At 47.0% G+C, this 23500-nt stretch overlaps 1 protein-coding gene across 1 annotated transcript in view; it reads right to left on the bottom strand.

The window, feature by feature from the left end:
• The window catches only part of POLR1A (RNA polymerase I subunit A), an 85871-nt gene that overhangs the window by 51475 nt on the left and 10896 nt on the right, over positions 1-23500 (bottom strand). Inside the window, exons 4-13 of the mRNA XM_019970312.2 lie at positions 22897-23004; positions 21654-21739; positions 21157-21260; positions 15205-15291; positions 14474-14579; positions 14044-14206; positions 11952-12122; positions 11065-11187; positions 8201-8431; positions 253-507 (exon numbers count right to left, since the gene is read on the bottom strand). Of these exons, the coding sequence (XP_019825871.2) occupies positions 253-507; positions 8201-8431; positions 11065-11187; positions 11952-12122; positions 14044-14206; positions 14474-14579; positions 15205-15291; positions 21157-21260; positions 21654-21739; positions 22897-23004 (1434 nt within the window). The remainder of the gene's footprint in view (positions 1-252; positions 508-8200; positions 8432-11064; positions 11188-11951; positions 12123-14043; positions 14207-14473; positions 14580-15204; positions 15292-21156; positions 21261-21653; positions 21740-22896; positions 23005-23500) is intronic.

Raw genomic sequence — 23500 nt, 5'->3', positions numbered from 1 at the left:
TACTGAACTCGGCTTCCTGGGATGACTGTTACAACTTCTCTCCTGACATCTTAAGAGGCAACAAGAGAGAAACCTCCTATCTCTAAGCAACTAGGGGGCTGAAGACCCCACCCGGAAGAATCTAAGACCCTCTGCTCCAAATGCTCCTGCTTAACAGACCATGCTGACTCCAAGAGCTGCCTGGGGCCCTGACCTGAACTGCCAAGTTGGAAGCCGGTGAAGATCATGGAACAGCCTCAAGGTCAGACCTACCTTGGGAACAAGGTACTGCTGATCGGTGCAGGCCAGGACGTAGGCCTCGGCCCGGCCCAGTTCACTCTGGGGAAAGTGGGCGTTCATCTCATCTCCATCGAAGTCGGCGTTGTAGGCCTTGCAGTTGGCATAGTGGAGCCGCAGGACTTTCTCCTCGGGGAGGACGCGGGCGCGATGCGCCTGGATGGAGGGCCTGTGCAGGGTGGGCTGCCGGTTCAGGAGGAGAATGTCCCCGTTCTTCACATGCCGGCACACCTGCGGGCAGAGCAGAGGACGGGCTGAGCAGTGGCCACTCTGGCATCACTGCTATAATGCCAAGGGCTCACCTCGCCCTGGGCTTCTGTCTCTCTCATGTTTTACTCAATAAAAGGGGAACTTTCAGTCCAGAGTGAAACCCTAGAAATCTATGAGAAATAACTACTAAGCCCCTCTGGGACTCAGAGTGTGTGTGCGTGCTCAGTTACTATGTCGTGTCCAACCCTTTTGTGACCCCATAGACTGCAGCCCTCCAGACTCCTCTGTCCATTGGATTTTCTAGGCAAGGATACTGGAGTGGGTTGCATTTCCTTCTGCGGGGGATCTTCCCAGGGACCAAACCCAGGTCTCTTGGCAATGGCCGGCGGATTCTTTACTACTGAGCCACCCGGGAATCCCAAAATGCCACTTTGCAGAGGAAACAGGCCCCTACTACCGAATCCAAATTCAAGAACCAGGCATGTTAGGGTTCAAACTGGCATGGTTAGGGTTCTTTGGTTTACGAGACAGACGCCTTAAGGTTTTCTGAGAAATAGCTGCTAACCTAGCAGAGTCCTGTCCTAGTTCTGGGCTCAGACTATTGCTGTTGTTTAGTTGCTAAGCCATGTCCAACTCTTCGTGACCCCATGGACTGTAGCCCGCCTGTCTCCTCTGTTCACAGAATTCTCTAGGCGAGAATATTGGAGTGGGTTGCCATTTCCTCCTCCAGGGGAGGGATAAGTCAATGATGCTACAGGCCCCTGTCCAGTAATATCTGTCTTCTTCAGACATGCACAACCTTTCTGGAGTTTGAATTCCCCAGAGAATTAACCTGAAAAAAGAAATGGACACATCTTAAGACAGCAGGTCTACACATAGCCATAAAATTCCTGGGCTTGAAAGGATTTGGCAGACTTCTGAGTATGTAGTCAGCCACATCTGAGTACGTTAGTCCAAATGTGAATTCCACATTTCAGAAATACTTGCCCAACCTCATCCTGCAGAGCCAGGACTGAAACTCAGGGTTCTTGATTCCCAGTTAAATGCTCCTGGAAAATATTTTATGGCACTTAAAAATTAATAACAAGTTTAAATTGCCATGGTCTTTTGGGAAAGCAGTTTCACAGCACATTTTAGAACATTAAAAACTCATTTCCTTTGGGCTTTCAGAATGAAAAAGGTGCCAATGCAAGGTTCTATGAATGATGTTTATGCACCGGTGTTAACAGTGGCAAAAACAGGGAAAAACCTGGCTGCCCCAAAGAAGGGGCATTGGTAGATAAATCATAGTATGTACTATGGAATATTATGTAATGATGAAAAAGGATTTGGTGAGGGGGCGCTCAGGCCATGGAGCATGCAGGATCTTAATTTCCCAACCAGGGATTGAACCCAGGTCCCCAGAAGTGGAAGCTGAGTCAACAGGGACTGCCAGGGATCCTTTAAAAAAGGATGATTTAAATGTATACCAGTCTTGAAAAAATGACAATAATGTATTTCAGTAAAAGAAAAACCATCCAGGTGCCATCTAAGGTGATGTATTAGTGTCAGTTGCTCAGTCATGTCTGACTCTTTGTGACCCATGGACAGTAGCACACAGGCTTCTCTGTTCATGGAATTCTCCAGGCAAGAATACCGGAGTGGGCAGCCATTCCCTTCTCCAGGATCTTCCTAGCCTAGGGATCAAACCCAGGTATCCTGCATTGCAGGCAGATTTTTTTATCATCTGAGCCCCCAGAGAAGGCCATCTAAGGTGACAGGATGAGGTGATTTTAAATCCAATCCAACTCTATGTGTTTATACACACGAGGACAAAGGTATTTAGATCCTTACTGAGCTGCTCTGTGGGATCCTCAGGGCAGGGGGACATGGAAGAAGAGAAAGATCACCACCTGGACCTTTACATGTCTTAACTGCTATTCATGTTACAACGAGCGTGTGCCACTTTTATAAAAATTTTTTTTAAAGATCTTCAACTATTTCTAAAGGAAGCATGAAAAACTGCACAAGTGATATGCTTACTGTGGGGGGGAATATAGAAAATATAGAAGAGAATGAAAACCACAAGTAATTTTACTCTTCAAAGATAACCACTGTTCACACTTTCTTGCTCTTTAGCAATATCAATATGCCATTGGTCATGTCCTCCTGACAGGACACCTCCTCCCACAAAGCTGATTTTAGTATAAGGCCTTTCATCTTTGTTGTTGTTCAGTCGCTAAGTTGTGTGCAACCCTTTTGAGACCCCATGGACCGTGGCATGCCAGCCTTCCCTGCCCTTCACCACCTCCCAGAGTTTGCTCAAACTCATGTCCATTGAGTTGGTGACGCCATCCAATCATCTCATCCTCTGTCATCCCCTTCTCCTGCCCTCAATCTTTCCCAGCATCAGGGTCTTTTCCATTGAGTTGGCTCTTCGTATCAGGTGGCCAAAGTATTGGAGCTTCAGCTTAATTCATTCCTGGGCTTCCTAAATGATGCACAGAGATGCTATTTTAAAAAACAAATACACGGGAATTCCCTGGGGTCCAGTGGTTAAAAATCTGCGCTCTTACTGCCAAGAGCCTGTGTTCAGTCCCTGATTGGGGAACTAAGATCCCACAAACTACTCAGTGTGGCCAAAAATATAAAACAAACAAAAAACCAACAAATGTATGAGGAAACTGCTATCCCAATCATTCCGCATGCTGCCCTCAACAGCCCAGAGGAATTATGGAGACTCAGTGAGCGCTCCTCCCACCCCAAGTCTTCCCCAAATTACTCAGCAGGTAATAGGTTGGAGGAAACACATTATAAAGCTGGGTCAGAGAGCTGGTTACAGAAAGAGGCTAAAGGTTAACAAGAGATGCACCCACTGGCCTCCCCTTATTTCTGCTCAGCTGGGCTGAAAGCTTCCTCCAACTCAGGGAAGCAGGGAACAAACCCCTCAAATTCTAAAAGGCAGTCCTCAAAGCAGTGAGCAGGAACTTGGTCTTTCTGCTCCCTGAGGAATCCAAACCCATCCTTCTCTTGCCCCCACATCCATGTTTCCAAGGAGACCTGGATTCTGAGGATTCCCATGAGTGTCTTCCCAGGGCACGTCATGGAGCCTGAGCTGACTTTGAAGGTCTATTTCTTTAGCTTCTCAAGGGAGGAACTGCCCAGACCTGTGGCTCAGGCCCCAAAGGCCAGGCCGGGCCTTGGATTGGAGTCTCACAAATTCGAGACATCCTCCGGCATAAGCAAACCCCACAGCTGGGAAGGCTCGCAGGCCCATCTGGCAGGCTCCGGCCAATCCAAACAGAAGCCCTGGAGCACAGGGTGCTCCCCTTGCCAACCCAAACCAGAGGCCCTTCCTTTCTCTTGTCTCTAAATAAATACCACAGTGAAAATTAGCATGCTCCAGTGCCCGGGTCAGAGTTCTCAGAAGCAGACCCAGAGCCAAAGAGCTGCTCTTGGGGCTGATTGCTGGGCCGGGAAATGAGGCTTGGCCAATCCGGCCACTTCCTCCTCCATTTACGAGGGCCAGGGGAAGGGGCAGAGACTTCACTCCTCCCACTTCTCATCGAACCTGCAGTCTGTCCTGACCTGGGTCTCTCCCTCCCAGTCACGTAACCCAGCCCTTTGGCCTAGTTCTCATCTATATGGAAGGTGTTCAGCAAGAAAACTACTTTACAAATTACAAGTAGGCTGTGAATGCACACATACTTGACTATGTGTATAAACATGACATATAACATCACTGAGGTTTTGGAAACTAAAAAAAATCATTCTTAGTTCCCAAGTCCTGATATGTGTATGCACACTCAGTCACTACTGTCCTGTCTGACTCTTTGTGACCCCATGTACTGTAGCCCACCAGGCTCCTCTGTTCATGGGATTCTCAAGGCAAGAATACTGGAGTGGGTTGCCATGCCCTCCCACCAGGGGATCTTTCTGATCCAGGAATCGAACCCGCATCTCTTACATTTCCTACATTGGCAGGCGGGTTCTTTACCACTAGAGCCACCTGGGAAGCCCAAGATCCTGATACAAGGAATACTTCTGTTTCAAAAGGTCCCTTCCTATCTTTGCCCTGGGGGAGCCACATCCTCAGCTCGGTCCATGGAGCCTCCCGCACCTCAACGTGGACCCGTCCAGTCCACAGGGTGCTGGGGAGAGTGGAGGGTCTAATACCCCGCCCTTGTCCTTAGGGGTTTAGGACTTGAAGTGGAATAGGTGGGGGCCCATGGAGTGACCCCACAAGGCAATGAGGGTGGGAGGTGAGGTGAGACACACAGGGAGGGGGATCCCACGCAAGTGTGAAAGTGGCAAACTGCACACCACCTGTTTCTATAACTAGAGTTTTCTGGGAACACGGCCCAATCCAATGGCTTTGTATTGCCCTGGTGGCTTCCACAGTTCATGCTACAGAAGTGGGGCTGAGCTGCTGCAACACAGACCACGTGGCTGACAAAGCCTAAGATGTTTACTCTCAGGTTCCTAGGTGGCTCAGTGGTAAAGAATCCACCTGCCAATGCAGGAGACGTGGGTTCAATCCTTGGATTGGGAAGATCCCCTGGAGGAGGGCATGGCAACCCACTCCAGTATTCTTGCTTACAAAATTTCATGAACAGAGAGAAGAGCCTGGCAGCTGCAGTCCAGGGGGTCGCAAAGAGTCAAGACACAAATGGGCGACTGAGCACACACACGCACGTTGGCTGAAAACGTGTGCAGGCTCCTCCCCTGAGGAATGAGGGCCTTGCTGAGGTACAGAGCAGCGATGGCTGGGGAGTCTGGGGAGGACAAAGTGTTCCCAGCACGCACACCAAGTTCAAGGACTAAAGGGGAAATCTGGACGGGATGCTGGGGCTAGGGGAGAAAGCAGAGACAGTATGCTGATGTGAACTTCAGCCAGGAGACAGATAAGGCCAACCTCCCTTATTTCCCTGCAGCTCAGAACTCATCTCCATCCCCTCTCGTAAGCTGCCCAGCAAGTGCAGTGAAGCCAACCTGCCCTCTCTGAAGCCAACTTCCAACCCCACAGATGTAGAGCGGCCACGTGAAGGAAGTGTCCCTGTGCCTCATCATCACATCCCAGTAACGTCAGGAGCCCCACCAGCCTTCTACTTTTGTTCTAGTTGGAGATGACAAAGGTTCTGGGGCCCAACTCCTCCCACTTTGTTCAAACGGCTCTCCTGGGTCACAGGTGGTCTCCATCTGGGCAAATCTGACGCATCTTCCTTTCTCCCTCTCCTTAAACTTCATATTTAATTCCACAAACACCTCCTATGTGCCTCGGGAAGATGCAAAGGTACTCTGGGGCTGGTCTTGACTAGAGGTGGGGGACGGATGCTGGCATTGAGAGCAAGCCCGGCTGCCCACCCTCCCTCAGCATCCTCCCCACCTGCCTCATGCTCCCATAGGTCCCCCCACTTTCTGTCTGTCCTACTTTGTGCTCAAAGAGCTTAACTCTCTGACAATTTCTTTTTTTTTTTGGCCACACCATGTGACTTGTCAGATCTTAAGTTTCCCAACCAGGGATCAAACCTGTGCCCTCTACAGTGGAAACGTGGAGTCTTAACCACTGGACCACCAGGGAAGTCCTGATAATTACATTTCTTAACCCTAAATGAGGTCCCACACTTCTACCTTTTACGTGAGATAGGCCCTTAGGTTCTCCACCATCACCTCAGTTCAGAGGGGCCCAGACGCACCTCCTTCCAGAGCATTTCATCTCCTGCACTGGAAACCACATTCCTTCTCATTTTCTCTCTTCTACAGCCCTGACACCCAGCCTACCCCCAACCCCATCCTCTCCCTGGAAACGTACCCTCCTTTCACCCTGGGGTCCCCTGCAACCCCCAGGCTGGTCCTCAATCATCTTCTGGTGACTTCAAACTTGCCCTGCATGCCCACCCCACCTCCTTTCTTCTCAGCATCACGTGGGTTCCGTCACCACCCTCCGCCACTGCCCCCTTATGTCTGCCATACCACTCAACAGCGGTGACACACTTATGGACTCATTCCCACCAGGCTGTCCACCCCAGGGCAACACAGAGCTTGCAGTGGGCCCTGCCACCACCTGACCCCACCCTGCTCTCCTCTCTCAATTTTTCTCTCAAAGTGTCCTACTGTCTCACACGCTTGACTTAATAGTATGAAAGTTATCTTGTGGTTGTCTTGTTTCACCTTAAGTTAAGAAACATATACCTTTATTTCTCTTGCATCTTTCACATAGCTCCAAGCAAAACATGGGGCTCTTAAGAATGGCAGAATAGGGGCTTCCCTGGTGGCTCAGTGGTAAAGAATCCACCTGTGAATCAGGAGATGAGGGTTCATTCCCTGTCCAGAAGATTCCACATGCCACAGAGCAACTAAGTCTAAAGGCCACAACTACTGAGCCTGTGCTCTAGAGCCAGTGCTCTGCAACAAGAGAAGCCACCGCAGTAAGAAGCTGTGTACCACAACTGGAGAGCAGCCCACACTTGCCGCAACTAGAGAAAAGCCCATGTAGCAACAGAGACCAACACACTCAAAACCAAATAAAATTATTAAAAAAAAAAAAAAAAAGGCAGGATAAGTTTGCGAACCTGAACACAAACGTCACTTAACGCATAAGAAAAGAAGAAACAGGTGGCTGGACCTGTCTGCCCCTGGCTGCCAAAGCAGAAGACGCAAGGCCTGTTAACCGCTGGACCTCGGGACAATGGTGAGATGGGGAGAAAGCAAGAGGACAGGCCTCGGTGAAGAGCAGTGGGGACCAGTGCTCACCAAGACAAGGCTTCCTCTCCCTCTCTGTCCTCCAACCAAAGCTCCTTCAAGCTTCAATAGTCCTCTGTAGAGCTCGAACCCACCAAAAAGAAAACCTAGTGGGTCTAGGCATGTCAGAGGGCAAGGGGAAACCCAACAAACACGTAGATGGGTGAGGACGATGCACTCCATCACTCCCTGACTCGGGCAGTCACCATATATTAATCCCAAATCCGTTTCACTCCAACAATTTCTGCCACTCTTGCCTGGTTGAGGGTTGTTTGCTATACCCCTCCCAGCTGGAATGGTTGTTACCTGACACAGACAGAAGGGATATCACCCACCCATCTTATGCCCTCATCAGACATTGATAATCGATCTTGTACTCTTTCCGTGAGAGCTCAGAGAAAGCCTGGGGATCCCTTAACATAGTGCTACAGGTGAGAACTAGTAATCTCCAGAAAGTGAAGCATCAGCTGACATCAGTCAGTTTTTCACAGACACAGAACGTTTCCTTCCCAGGGCATGCTCTCAGCGTGCAGAGGAACCCTCCATAGACCTTGTTAACACACAGATTCCTGGGTTCCATTTCCAGAGAGTCTAATTCGGGGCAGTGAATGGGGGAAAAGGGAGACAAACGTGCATTTCCCGCGTTTGGGAAATGGCTCCAGGAATGCTGCTGCTGAGGACCACCTTTGAGCAGCCCTGTTTAAGGGCAGCAGATCACAGTGGAGTTATAATGAAAGGGCATTTCTCCGTCCCTAATATGTAACCGGAATTGTGCTGCCTGCATGGGATGATCAAATGAAGTTTTATTCATGGTGCTGAGGCCCTAGGGAACACCCACAGGTGGGGTCAGCCCCCTGTGGGGTGCGGGGGGTAGGGGTCGGGTGGGGGGAGCAGGAACAGTTCTCACAGCCCTCCTGCACTGGCACCACAGCTGAAGTCACGGGGGAGCCCAAAAGGAGCAGCCTAAGCCCGACCAAATATGCCCGTTACTCACAATTTTTGTCCCCTGGGGCTTAGGGGCCCCCGTAGCTGGTGTCAGGAGCTGTTTGGCCACGGCCTCCCGCTGCGTGAGGTCCGAGGCGCTCAGGGCTGTGCGACTGCCATCCTCGTTGATGACCATAGAGGCTCCAGGGTGCACGTTGGGGCCGTTGATGACCGCCTGCCTCAGTTCCTGAACGTTCCAGGGGGTGACTGGTTGAGGGTAGGTCAGCTTTGTGGCAAACACCTGGAAACAAGGAAGGGATATGAAAGTTCAGGGTGGGCAGAGAAAGGTCAGAAGGACCCCCAGTGTGACTCAACAGGCCCACACCCCCAGTGTGACTCAACGCATTTCCCCTAAAATGCGGATGTGCTCCCTGAGCCAAGAAGGTCCTTCAGCCAAAAAAGCAACATCTCCCTGTCTTTTTCACAATCATTTTTCCAGACTTGCTTCCTCCAAGGAAGAGAGCAGGTCTCCTTTTCTACCAGAGTAATCTGCCCCAAAAAAGTTATCTCAGAATAGTAATTTATGCAGAATTTTTTTTAACCTATTTTAAAATTTCATCGTTTACTAGTTTGCCAATAAATTCAAGGTCCCAAATGTAATATAGCCTGGAACACGAGCTTTAGACAATTGGCGAATACCTGCTCTCAAGTATCACCCTCCTCCACTAATAATTCCCCTCCCCTCACCCCCCAGCAGTCATCACTAATTGATGGTGGCCTGAGCCCAGACACGGCATCTTAATCTCTTTACTTGGCCTGAGATAAACCTGATTTGGTCCTCTGATACATGAGAAAATAGCAGTGATCCATTTGACACACCAGGCCTGCACCACATTCCAAGAAAAATGAGTGCCCTGGTTAGGCGAGTTCTGAGCTACTGAATATTAAAACCCTCTGGTGCTTCAAAAGGAATATAACTACGTTAGAGACTCTTGAGAAGTCCCATGGAAAGGAACTTGCTGAACACTGGCCAGCTCGCTGTGTGAATGGCACCCCCGCCCCAACCCCCGCCACCCTGCCCAGTGCTCCCCGCCCTCTGGCCCTCTCCACCCCTGCCAACAAACTGACCACTACCTGACAGAGTATTTATGTACAGACTGTGCCCAACTTAGGATTTTTTGGGACTTTGTAACAGTGTGAAAGCAACATGTATTTGGTAGAAATCATACTCCCCATTTTGAATTCTGGTGTTTTTCTGGGCTTGTGAAACATGGTGTGATCTTCTTGTGAAGGTGGGCAGGGGCAGTGAGCCTCAGCTGCTGGCTGTCAGCCCTGGGATCATAAATATCCCATACACTTAGAGCCATCCTGTTGCTCATTTTCAGGATAGTGTTCAATAACTTCCGTGAGACATTCAACACTACTACAAAATAAGCTTTGCACTGGATGATTTTGCCAACGTAGGCTAACATAAGTGTTCTGAGCAGGTTTAACGCGGGTTAGACTAAGCTATGCTGTTCAGTAGGTTAGGTCCATTAAATGCACTTTTGACATACGGCATTTTCAGCTTACCACCACACCATCATAAGTCGAGGAATACCTTTACTTGTGTTATCTGTTTATGTGTCTCCACCACTGGAATATAAGCTTCACAGGGACACACTAGTCTTGTCTGGTTCATGACTGGGTCTCTAGCTTATCCCCCAACCTTCACCTCTTCTGCTTCTGTAACAACCTGTCCACAGTGCTCAATGGGAAGGGTGGGCACAAGGGATCAAGAGGCAGTTTCACACGCTCTGCTCCTGAAAACCATCCTGTGAGCAATAGGCCACTGTGGCCCTAGGCTTGGGGCAGGCCTGGAGGTGGGCAGAGGGGGAACTTCAGAGTCCCTCCAGTACCAAATGAACCCAGATCCAAGAAAAAGAAGACTGCTGAAGGTGGAAAGAGGAGCAACACTAAAGGTCTCTCCCGAAGCTGGGGACCCTGAAGGCACCACGAGGCGAAAGCCAACAGAGCTCCCTGTCCTCCTCTGTCCAAAGAAAGCAATGAAAAGGTCACGGGCCTCTCCTCCCAGGGCCTCAGACTCAGGAATGTCACCGCTGGGCTTCCCAGTGCTTTTCCCTGCCCCTGATCCAGCTCCCGGATGCAGAGACCCCCAGGGCCCAGGAATGGGTGTTCTCTGACTCTCGTCCCCTCACACGAGAGCCCTTGCCTAGGAAGCCCACGTGTGCCTGGGGGACAAGGAGGCAGCACTCAGGAGGCCATAAGAACACTTGAGCTGTGCTCTCTGCTCCCTGCCAGTCCTCCCCTGAGAGTGGCAGCAGGGCAGTGTGTGAGGAAATGAGCCTCTCCATGGGGTGAATTAAACCATCTTCTATTACTGACCTCAAGGCCCATTAAGGAGGAAGACAATGAAGGGGCTGTTGCTAATGAGTACCGCAGCCTCAAGTGGTGGGGAAGTGAGAAAAGAAAACTGGCTCCCTAAGGGAACACTAACGGGTGGACGGGGCAAACCGCCTACCCCTGAGGATCTGGGAGTGACGCCTGCTCCCTGGGGCTCTCTCCCTTCCTCCGCGGCCCTGACTCCTGATGCCAGGCAAGTACACGGGACAGAAAGCCCCGCTCCCTCCTCATCTCTGTCATGTATACCATCTGACTAGGAAGGTTTAATGACTAGACCAAGACGGGCAGGAGGAGGAGAGGCAGGAGCTGTGCCCTGGTAGCCCAGGAGCAGGGGTCTTTCTTGTGGGTGGAGGGTGTCTGGAGACCTGGCGGGGAGTGAGAGCAACGCCACGCCACGCCACGGCCTCAGGGTCCCCTTCTAAGGACTCAATACGGGGAGAGGCAGATGCTGTCTTCACCCAAGCCACCGTGATCCCACGCCTTCTCCCTAGCCCTCCTCGCCACTCCCATCTGCCACCTAACAGCACACACCATGGGAATTCCAATTTCGTTGGTACTGATGTACATGTCCGGGCAGATGACCGAGCGGGCTGCGTAGTCTACGCGCTTCCCCATCATGTGCTTTCGGAACAAACCATCCTTCTTCTCCAGGATCTTTATGGGGGAAAAGTCCACAGAAATCATTAAAAAAATTTAAAAATCAAGACTTAAAAATATTAAGTTGTTAGAAAATATATGTTGCTGTTTTTTAGTTGCTAAGTCATGTCCAACTCTTTTGTGACCCAATGGACTGTAGCCCACCAGCCTCCTCTGTCCATGGGATTCTCCAGCCAAGAATTCTGGAGTGGGTTGCCATTTTCTCCTCCAGGAGATCTTTCCAACCCAAGGGTTGAACCCGCATCTCCTGCATTGGCATGTGGGTTCTTTACCACTGAGCCACCAGGGAAGCTCTAGAACATATATATGCCTTATTTAATTGTGAGCACAACTTAGCGACTGAGCATGAGCATGAAAGATGACACTTCTATTATTCACAAGCCTGTATAATGGTAACGGGTTGGCGAAAAAGGATGGATAAACCCAAACTTTTTGGCCAACCCAATACTATGCACATCTTTATTACGTTTGGGTTTTTTGGTCTGCAATTTTAGTTTCAATCACTTCTTCAGTGAGGACCATCTTTTATTAATATCTTCTTTTACTCCTCTTTCATTTTATACAGTTGAAATAAATCTTTCATATTTTACACTAAAAAATAATAAAATAAAAAGTAAACCAAAACTACAGTAGTGCCAATTGGTTAAAATAAAAAGTCATTGTCAAGGGAAAAAAACAAGTATGGTTACTATTTTCTTCCTTAAGACAAACACGTTTATTATTTAACCCCTTCGGCTAGCAATAGGGATCCAACTGCTCACCTGTCTAATGCCGGGGTACTTTTCCATCATTAATTTGTCCATCTCGCTATCAAACACAATATTAACGTGGCTCTGAAGGCGAATCCAAATGTTGTAAAGTCTGTCTGTGAGGGACTGGCCTGGAAGCTGACTCAAAAAAGATCGGTCCATAGCCATCCAGGAGTCTTTTTCCTGCCAAGACACAACCAAGAAAAACGGGCGTGATGGAAAGCCCTCAAGAAGGTCAGGCCTGGTTCCACTTTTCTTTTTCACTTGAGCTCTGACAAATGACGAACTCTGAAGTTGGCCTTTATGTCTTTTGAACTTGACAGATTTGTGGCCCAAGTGCTCATAAATCGATGTTGTCCGTGTGCATCGACAACATATGAGGCGGTAAGCTGCCCTAGAGCATCACCTATTGACCGACTGTCTGGTCACCTGGACTGGCCCCCTTGGGCTGGGTACGTATGACACAGGAGAGAGACAAATGGTCCCTCGACCCAGTGGGTTAGAAGAGAGAAGAAACCGGTCAGCGCTGATGGAAGGGGGATCCAGTAAGTGAGAATGTCATGGAAAGCACTGGTGATAAAGTGGGCCTGTCCTCAATCCTGAGGAACAGAAGACTTCTCAGTTATAGAGAAGACAGGTGCGGTTTCTATTCTGGCTGAAGGAGCCTCCCAGGGTCCCCTGTGTGATGACAGCACCCCTGTCAGACTAACTCACTTGTGAAGGCATCAGCTGACAAGTAGGGCCACACGCCTACTTGTGAAATGGGTGAGACCAGTCTCACTGGCACATCCTCAGTGCCTGGAATGGCGCATGCCTATTCACACCCAGGCATTCATGATTCATGAGAGGGCCGCCGTGGAGCAAGTATGGGAAGAAAGAACTCTTGCTATTGATCAGATGGAAAAGAGGGCACTGTGACTTCAGGCAGCAATGACCTCAGCACACCCAGGCATTCATGATTCATGAGAGGGCCGCCGTGGAGCAAATATGGGAAGAAAGAACTCTTGCTATTGATCAGATGGAAAAGAGGGCACTGTGACTTCAGGCAGCAATGACCTCAGGAATCTGAGAGGATGCTGCTCATTTCTGCCAAGATTTAGCTTTTTTCTTGGACAAAGGCTACCCTACTTTCAAGAGACATCAACATGAAATCTTTAGCTTTGGTCACTGGAGGTGGCAATCCTATGGCCATCTCTTTGAAAGTAGACCAGGACCTGCAGATGGCAGATATCTCTAATATATTGAGCATTTTTTTTTAAAGCACATTTACACAGGCAGATCAGAAAACTTAAGCAAAACCAAAGAAACCCAAGCAAAAAGGCTGAGTAACCAAGCACGGGTGTCCCTGACAGACTGTGGCGCCACCTGGTGACAGGCCGGTCCCACCCAGGGAAGGGAGCCTGGGAGCCTGTCTGGTCTACTCAAGGCTGAGACAGTCCTTCCTATTTGCATCTAGAAAGAATCTTAAAGCTGAGAAAGATGTCAGCAATCTCAACAAACTTCCTGAGTGCCTGACTCATCCTTATACCCACCGCAGACCTAGCACACTAAAAGGGATTCAGGAAACGTTTGCTGTAACAGGAAAATGGAATTCAGCTCCACCATTTATTGGGGAGAAAATTAAGCCCCAAATCTGACACTCCTATTGCGGGGAACTCTTCCAAATGCCAACACTGCCTTCCTGACCCTGATGCTAGAGATCTTCAAGAGCCAAAATCAGAGCTAGGTGGCATGGGTCTCTGGTACCATAGCCCAGTAGGGACAGGTTTAGAGCCTGAGGACCACAGACTGTTCTTCCCAGAACTGCCAGTGACAGCAGGTAGCCCAGACCACAACCACGGATAAAACCTCCCCACAGATCACTCATTTTATTGTGGAGATAAGAACAAGAAACCAAAGCAACTCAATCATGGTCACTGGGCATGGTCATTGGGGTCATGCTCAGACCCACACTTTCCCCCAGACATTGCCCGGTCCTCCCAAACCCATGGCTCACACACAACCATGCAGAATTGCCAACCAGTATCTCCCAGGACCCATAGCATTCCCATAGCATTCTGCACCCACAGCATAGGAAGCTAGAACTAAGGCATCAGATCCTGACCTCTTCTGTAGTGGGTGCTGCCACCTCACTTGGCAGCTCCTGTTCTTGGGCCATCAGTGCCAGAAGCTTTCGGATCAGAACCACGTCCTTCATGACAGCCTGCAAGTTCACCGTCTGCCCGTTGGTGAACATCTGGTCCCCAAGGCGGTTGACAGGGCGATACCTGCAGGAGGACATGTGGAATCAGTGCACATTTCCCTCAGCCGCTTACCCATCCCTATTCACACGCCCCAAGCTCCAAAAGAAACCCACATTCCTCCTGCACTCAGGAAAAATGAAGAGGAAAATAGTCCCACCACCTGCCACCTGGGAGTGGAACTGCTGCTCTATTTTTCAGAACCTTTGACCCTTCCTTTCTCTCCCAGAGGTCATTATTCAATTATTCCATAAACCTTTTTCAGGTGAAATAAAGCCAATGAAAGGGTATTACCTTGAGGGTGGTACCACCAAGAAATCCAGAAAGAACATACTGGGGTTGAACCTGGACTCCATGCCAACATCTTCCAGTCCCAAAAAAAGGTAATTCAGAAAGAACCCTGTGTTTGAAATAAATCAAAAGATCATTTAAACCTATACATTAAGAGCATGGAAGGGTGACCACAAAAATTTTTACAAAAAACCCAGAATATAGGACAATAGGGAGAGTAAGATCACATGTGTCTTCATAAAAACTAATGAAGGAAATTGCCTGGTGACCCAGTGGTTAAGACTCTGCACTTTCACTGCAAGGGGTGCAGGTTCCATCCCTGGTCAGGGAACCAAAATCCCACATGCCACATGGTGCAGTGAAAAAAATAAACAAATAAAAATGCAATATTAAAAAACAATAATGAAAATAAATAAGCAAATAAAATACATTAAAAAAATAAGGTGAGTTACACTGCGCCTTCAAGACACATGTCAAACTGTACTAAGCAATGCCCACCCACAGCTGTCATTTAATGATCAGGCTCAGTTACAGTAATCACCAAGTTCATGGTTCAAGGAATAAAGACATTTCCCACACTATAAATATCAATGACAAGGTACCCTGAAGCCTGCCCCAAATCTATGGTTCAGTTTCAGGAGACAGCTACAAGAATCACAATTTTGAAAACATAAAAAGGCAGGGTGAAGGAGTCCAGGAAGTCAATGGGCTGTTTCTTCAGCCTGGCACAGCACCTTCATTTTTCCAAAGAGCTATGAGATGTTCTTGCGCACTGGAGGGTGTCAGGTATCCTCGTTTTCCCATCTGAGCTTCCTCAATTCCTGGAGTGGAAGAGGGTAAGCGAGCACAGTAAGTCAATTAGAGACACTCTTTCCATAATGGGATTTAGCAATTCCTTTCCCCACTCCTCCAAGCCTGCAATCTGACCAAAAAATCAATCTCTACAGACTTCCCTAGCGGTCCAGTGGCTAAGGCCCCACACTCCCAATACAGAGGGCCTGGGTTTGACCCTGGGTAGGAGAACAAGATCCCACATGCTTCAACTAAGATCTGAGGCAGCCAAAGAAACAAATTAAAATAAATAAAAAATTTTTTTTAAGTCAATCTCTAGGACAACCTAATTTCTAAACTAATGAAAACCAAACAGCTATTGTATGAAACCTAAAAGGTAGAACCAAAGGGGGAAAAAAAAATCACCCACAATTATATCATGTTGTCACCATGACCACTTTTACATATTCTTTTCTGGTCCTTTGGTTTATAAAGTGTTAGGTGCGGATTCACCCTGTACCACTTGCTCATTTCGTGTTATCTTACGAGCATCTCTCCATGTTGCCTTATAGCTTGTATCTCACCATCATTTTTATTTTATTTATTTATCTGACTGTATCGGGTCACTCAGAGGCGGCACACAGGATCTTCTGTTGCACTGTGCAGGCTTACTTGCTTTATGGCACATGGGATCTTAGTGCCCCAAGCAGGGATTGAACCCACATCCCCTGCACTGCGAGGCAGACTCTTAACCACTGGACCACTATGGAAGTCCCTCGCCATCATTTTTAATTGCAGCATGGTATTCCTGAGAGGATGTTTTATAAGTGACTTAACCACATTCTAATAGTTGGACATCTGAGCTGACCTCAATTTTTTTTATTATTTTAAGTCACACTGTGATAAATAGCTTTATGTACATGGCTTTTACCAGAAAAGTTCACAGCAGGAGAATTATGGATAAATGAAGATGAACATTTTTATGAGTGAATGTATATTCAGTTTCTTCTTATAACTATCATGCTGGTGATAAGTAGATAGATCTTGATTTCTCAGATTAACCAAGATCACTCTGGGATACTCTTTAATCAGCCACCCCCAGAGTAAGTCACATTCAGTAGGTGTGGCCCCAAGCATTTAGATGATTAAGAAAGTGAGTAATGTGACCTCTAGGTTCAAAACTATCAACTTCAGCCTTTGTATAGTGGTGAGTATCCCCTCCTGTCAAAACTATCAACCTCTTTTGGAACACATTCATCAAAATTATATACTGCTTGGGAATTTCATGCCAGTCTAGTGATTAGGACTCAGTGCTCTCACGGCCGAGAGCCTGGCTTTGACCCCTGGGTCAGGGAACTAAGATCCCACAAGCCTTGTGGCTCTCAGCACCCCACCTCTCCCCACAAAATCACTCAATATTTTTTTAATGCACTTATCAGGATAGAAACTGTGTCTTGTCTGTGTTCCTAACAATTAACAGCATCTAAGGGGTCACTAAGAGTTGGATAGGACTGAGCGACTTCACTTTCACTTTTCACTTTCACGCTTGGGAGAAGGAAATAGCAACCCACTCCAGTGTTCTTGCCTGGAGAATCCCAGGGACGGGGGAGCCTGGCGGGCTGCCGTCTCTGGGGTTGCACAGAGTTGGACACGACCAAAGTGACTTAGCAGCAGCAGCAAGACCCAGCAGATACTAAGTTTTCACTGGCTTAAATACACATGTTCAAAATACTATAAGATAATTTATATTTAAAAAACCCCACTCTTCTGCTTTTTTCTATATTTGTAAAACCCAGCTTCATTCACCTCTAATTCTCTACTTGGTTTCTTTACCAACTGCAGAAGATACATCATGGAAAGTTTTTAGAGAAATTTGTAACTTAGAAAACAATAAGATGTACCATAATTTATTTAATTAGTCTCTACTAACAGGCATTTAAGATATTTCCAATTCAAAACTACTTAATACTGTGGGCATGCATAATTCTTAGGATAAGATCATAAAAGCGGAATTGTTAGGTCAAGAGTGAACACATTTAAAATTTTGATTCCTATAAAAGCAAAACATTTCAACCAGTTAATGCAGTTGAAGGAAGTGAGGGGAATGCAATGGAGAAAGGCTCTGACCTTTGGGAATAAGCCAGATATAGAAAGCTATGGGTGTTCAGTGGGGAGAAAAGACCTCATTAACCTAAAGGACAATTTTGTGGGCATTTCTGGAAACTTCTTTCTCACTAATCTGCCTTGATGAACTGAGGAAGATGAGCCGCATCTGGTAGCTCTCTTCAGCTCCTGACTCAGAGCTGCTAGTGCAGGAAGTGGCCCCAGCACGGTTTAACCCCTATTGAGGCAGATGGAGGTCATTCACTCACTGGGTTTGAGTCAGAAGAGACTTGCAGAATGCCACCTCCTCACATGGACTGCACCCTTCCTAACCAGGTACTTTTTGAGCCTGCAAAAATGCTATTTGCCTCAGAGACTTCCCTGGTGGTCCAGTGGCTAAGACTCTGTGCTCCCAACGCAGGGTGCCAGGGTTCCATCCCTAGTCAGGGAACTAGATCCCACATGCCACAGCCAAGAGTTTGCACACCACAACTAAGACCTGGCACAGCCAAATAAATGAATAAAAATGAATATTGAGGAAAAAATACCATCCAGTGACCTTGTTTAAAAAAAATATGAAATCTCTTTCAATAGGACTTCAGAACAGCTGCAACATGTATTTAGTTTAGCTCCAAGAGCTCCTGTATGAAAGAAAAAAAAAGTTGGGAAGTCAAACAGTGGGGAAGATTGGCTCATGGTGGGCGAAGCACCTTGGCTGTAAGAGGTCTCACTTGAAAACTCTAGCAGGCATAATGAGGCTTGAATAGCACACTGGTCACATGTGAATTTCACAAGCTAACAGCACTCCTAGTGAGATCAGGAGTATGTGGGAACCACTGAGCCACAGGCCCAACTGCATGGCCCCATTAGATACCAAGGACATGGCCAGATCGTTTGTCCAAATGCTCACCTGCCTCTGCATCACCTCTCCCTGGAGTAATTGACCTGCCTCACCCGCAGCCTTCCCTGAGAATGGAGGCCACAAGGTCAGGTCCCCAGCTTGGCACTGGGCTCAGCCACAGGATGTTCCTGGGCATAAGGCTGAGTGCCCAACAAGTAAACGCCTGCTAAATACCACCAATCCAATCCGAAAACCATCCAAGACCACTGCTGACTTGTTTCTGAAGCACAGGATTTTGGTTGGCACCATCATATTCTCATAGTTGCAGTGACAATTACTCCAAAGAATTGGTTTGGCAAAGGCACTTAAAGGCTGCCTGTTAGATATTTGCCCCAAATAGTCATCCTCTAGAATTCTGACCACCTTTCTTCTCAATCTATGAATATTCCCTGAAGTGCCCTGAAGTCTAGAGTAGCAGTTTCCAACCTTAAAAATTGTTTTAAGGGCTATGTATAGTGCAGGAAAATCCATCCTTGTGCCTGTTAATGGTTAAGCATTAAACAGACTTTCTAAATGCAGTGTAGTATCCTGGACTGGATCCTGGAACAACATAAGGAGGACATTACTGGATAAACTGGGCTTCCCAGTGGCTCAGAAGGTAAAGAATCCACCTGCCAATGCAGGTTACAGTCCATGGGGTCACAAAGAGTCAGACATGACTTAGTAACCAAGCACACACTGAATAAACTGGTGACATTCAAATAAAGTTTGCAGGTCAGTTAACAGTAGTATACCAATGTTAATTGCTTAGTTTTGATAAACACGCCATGGTGATCTAAGATGTTTCATCAGGGCAAACTGAGTAAAAAGTACATAGGAATTTCTGCAGCATGTCTGCAATTCTTCTACACATCTAAAAATTAGTCTAAAATAAAAGATTTATCTTAAAGTAATAAACAAGTTTGCTATACTATGGTCTAAATGTTTATATGTTCTCAAGATTCATGTGTTGAAAGGGCTTCCCTGGTGGATCAGTGGTAAAGAATACACCTGCTAATGCAGGAGATCCAAGAGACTTGGGTTCCATCCCTGGGTCGGGAAGATCCCCTGGAAAAGGGCATGGCAACCCACTCCAGTATTCTTGCCTGGAGAATCCCATGGACAGAGGAGCCTGAGCCTGGTAAGCTACAGTCCATGGGGTCAAAAACAGTCGGGCACAGCTGAGGCAACTTGGCATGCACACAGGCACAAGGTGTCCAAAACAGATGATGCTTTTTCTGCCCTGGCACACTGACTGCATTATAATAAAAAATGAATGGCCAATATCCACAAAGCATATTCAACATAGCAGGTACTGGGCTCAATATTTCAAATGGAAAATCTTATTTAATCTTCACTACTTCAGAAGAAAAACCAGAAAGCATTGTTCAGTTCAGTTCAGTCACTCAGTCGTGTCCGACTCTTTGCAACCCAATGAATTGCAGCATGCCAGGCCTCTCTGTCCATCACCAACTCCCTGAGTTTACTCAAACTCATGTCCATCGAGTCGGTGATGCCATCCAGCCATCTCATCCTCTGTCGTCCCCTTCCACTGTTTTCCCATCTATTTCCCATGAAGTGATGGGACTAGATGCCATGATCTTAGTTTTCTGAATGTTGAGCTTTAAGCCAAGTTTTTCACTCTCCTCTTTCACTTTCATCAAGAAGCTCTTTAGTTCCTCTTCACTTTCTGCCATAAGGGTGGTGTCATCTGCATATCTGAGGTTATTGATATTTCTCCCGGCAATCTTGATTCCAGCTTGTGCTTCTTCCAGCCCCGCGTTTCTCATGATGTACTCCGCATATAAGTTAAATAAGCAGGGTGACAATATATAGCCTTGATGTACTCCTTTTCCTATTTGGAACCAGTCTGTTGTTCCATGTTGTTATAACTGTTGCTTCCTGACCTGTATATAGGTATCTCAAGAGGCAGGTCAGGTGGTCTGGTATTCCCTTCTCTTTCAGAATTTTCCATAGTTTATTGTGATCCACACAGTCAAAGGCTTTGAAGGCAGAGGAACCCGAGATCAAATTGCCAACATCCACTGGATCATCGAAAAAGCAAAAGAGTTCCAGAAAAACATCTATTTCTGCTTTATTGACTATGTCAAAGCCTTTGACTGTGTGGATCACAATAAACTGTGGAAAGCATTGTTCAACAAACTTAAAACTACAAAAAGAAAAAGCAGGAGTACTAAGTCTCTCAAATTTCTTCCCAGGTACCCCTAAGAGCAGGGCAGAGCTGAGTGGGAGACACTCTATTCCAGGGATCTGAGAGGACAGCTAGAGCAGCCTGCATGAGGCGCTAATGTTCTTTAGATGCTCACAGTTTTTCTTTAAAACTCACCTACATTTTTTATTTTTAAATATATGTATTTTTTGTTTTGGCTGTGCTAGGTCTTTGTTGTGGTGCGTGGGCTTTAGAGTTGTGGCCCATGGGCTGAGCTGTCCCAAGGCATGCGGGATCTTATCTCCTGGACCCGGAATGGAACCAGCGTCCTCTGCATTGGAAGGCAGATTCTTAACCACTGGACCACCAAGGAAAATGTCCCTCACCTACATTTTAGTTCAAAATATATCCACACTTGTTAGTTCAAAATATATCCACACTTGTTTGACAACAAAATGGTTTGAACTATTTATCAAGTAATAACTTCTTCCTCAAAAATCTTTCAGAGTACTGGCCACCTGTGGCAAGAGGTGCCTCGTTCAGGCGGTGGGGCACTGCCTCGCACCGTGCACCAGTGGCAAGGACTGAGCACGCACCAGGATGCCCGCCGGTCCTAAGACCCCAGACCCACCATCTGCTGGCCCACCACAGACACGCAGCCAAGAAGCATGTGGTACAGAGGACCAGGGATCCCCAAGTCGTGGCACACGTCTGATGGTCACACGTGAAACACACACGGAGGGCCTCCCAGGGCCTGCTTACCCTGGGGCTCACTGTCCTTCTGGTCAGCTCTCCTGTGCACCATGGCCGGGTACGTGATGGTCAGTTTGCTATTGTGCTCCTTCCGGACCACTGACCGCCCAGTTCTAGACATGAGGACAGTTGTGAGGAGAGAGAGAAAAAAAACCCAACAATGTAAAATCTAAGATACGATACAAATGAACATATCTAGGAAACAAAAACAGACTCACAGATTTAGAGAAGAGACCTGTGGTTGCCAAGGGAGAGGGCAGGTAGCTGAGGGAAGAACTGGGAATTTGGGATTAGCAGATGCAAACTATTATGTATAGGATGGATAAACAGCACAGAGAATGATATTCAATATCCTACAATAAACCATAATGAAAAAATATGAAAAAGAATACATATATATAACCAAATAACTTTGCTATATAGCAGAAATTAACACGATATAGTAAATCAACTATATATCCATAAAATAAAATAAAAAAAATTAGAGGGAAGTGCCTAGGACTCACTTGCAGTGGGGACATCTCTTAGCAGTCATATGTACCTTCCAGAAGACAGAGATGAGTTTGCTCTTGCTCTCACAGACATTTTTCACCTGTTAAAAAAAGTCAAAAAACCTGAGTGCCATCCTGAAGAGAATCTAGTAGGTATACATTTTGTAGTTTTCACTTATTATTGAAAAATCAGAGGAAGCCATCCCATTTCTTAAAATTCTCCACAAAACTCTAACATAACTAAACACTGCCAATCACTAAGCGACTTCTTTAAGTTTCTTCATTCATAATAGGGGAAACTTACCAGGCTGTTACTAAGATGAAGAGATCATGAGGGCAGTGGTAAGCTTGGAAGACAGCAAGGATGAATAAATTCAAATAATTTAATAAAATAAATAATTAAATTATTTAATTAAATTAAATAATTTAATTTTAAATTAAACCTGAGACAGCAGCTGCTATCTCCCCTGGATGAACCTCAGGGCTTTGAGGCAAGGCACATCCACAGTTAAGCAAAACTAGTGGTTTGGAGCTAGTTCTGCAAATGAGACCTACCCTGGGGGCTTTTGTACCCCTCCGTGGGGCCCCAACCCAGACCACTTAAGTCATAATCTCTGGTGTGAAACCTGGGCATTAGGTGAAGCAGATCTCAAGATTAGCCCTGCAGGTTGATTACCTACACCATTCACTGGCTGAACAAATTAACACTTACACAGATGCTATGGGGGAATGGGGAGGCAGTGGTCACTTAGCACTGGAGAGAGAAACAAGAACAGGACATGGGCCTCATTCTCCAAGTGAGACGTAAGCCAGAACCTCACTGGACACTGTACCCAAAGCACCTAATTTCTTCTAAACTTCTCCTCAGTTCTACAGGCAGGCATCAAAGATGAGGAAAGAGTGGCTTGGGGACAGTTATGTGACCTTCATGAGAGGCAGAGCTGGGATTTAAAGCTGACCCAGGTCTGCTTTGGGAAGCCAAAAAAAAAAAAGTGTTTTTGACTCTTTGCAACCCTATGGACTGTAGCCTGCCAGGCTTCTCTGTCCATGGGATTCTCCAGGCAAGAATACTGGAGTGGGTTGCCATTTCCTGCTCCAGGGGATCTTTCTGACCCAAGGATCAAACCTGGGTCTCCTGCATGGCAGGGGGATTCTTTATCATCTGAGCCAAGGGATAAGTCAAAGACAGTGCAGAAGGAACTGTGATAATTATGCTAAAAACCAAGTGTTCAGGGAACACAGAGATGGGATAACTCACTTGTGCACCCTGGGATCCTGGGAGGTTGTTCTGTAGGATTTTGATTGTATATTGCTCTAGCTCTTCCTGAATTTCACAGGCAGTAGGATCAGCATTTTCTTCCAGAAACTGAAAAACAAGAGAAAAACCATGTGATCAAAATAAAGCATGTGCATGACAAGCAGTACCAGGGGCAGCCCCTCCAGGGGAGGGGGAAAGCTTTATCTGAGGGGAGAGAAAGGAGAAACCTTAGGGCTGCGGTGGTGCCTTTTCAAAACAGTTTGGCCACGTTGCTGGTTTAAAAAAAAAAAAATCAAAACTGAGAATGTCCTGGGACTTCCCTAGTAGTCCTGTGGCTAAGACTCCAAGTTCCCAATGCAGGGGGCCCAGGTTAGATCCCTGGTCAGGGAACTAGATCCCACATACCACAACCAAGAGTCCACATGTCACGATGAAGACTGAAGCTCCCACCTGCCACACCGAAGACCCAGCATGACCAAATAAATAAACAAATACATATAAATGAGACTACTCAGCTTCCAATGGTAGTGGGCTAGATTATTAAGGCTTCCCTGGTGTCTCAGACAGTAAAGAATCTGCCTGCAATGCTGGAGACCTGGGTGCA

Source organism: Bos indicus, chromosome 11, assembly GCF_029378745.1.
Source record: "Bos indicus isolate NIAB-ARS_2022 breed Sahiwal x Tharparkar chromosome 11, NIAB-ARS_B.indTharparkar_mat_pri_1.0, whole genome shotgun sequence".
NCBI classification, from domain to species: domain Eukaryota; kingdom Metazoa; phylum Chordata; class Mammalia; order Artiodactyla; family Bovidae; genus Bos; species Bos indicus.
The sequence above is the reverse complement of the archived record's forward strand: the minus strand, read 5'-3'. Positions and strand labels throughout refer to the sequence as shown.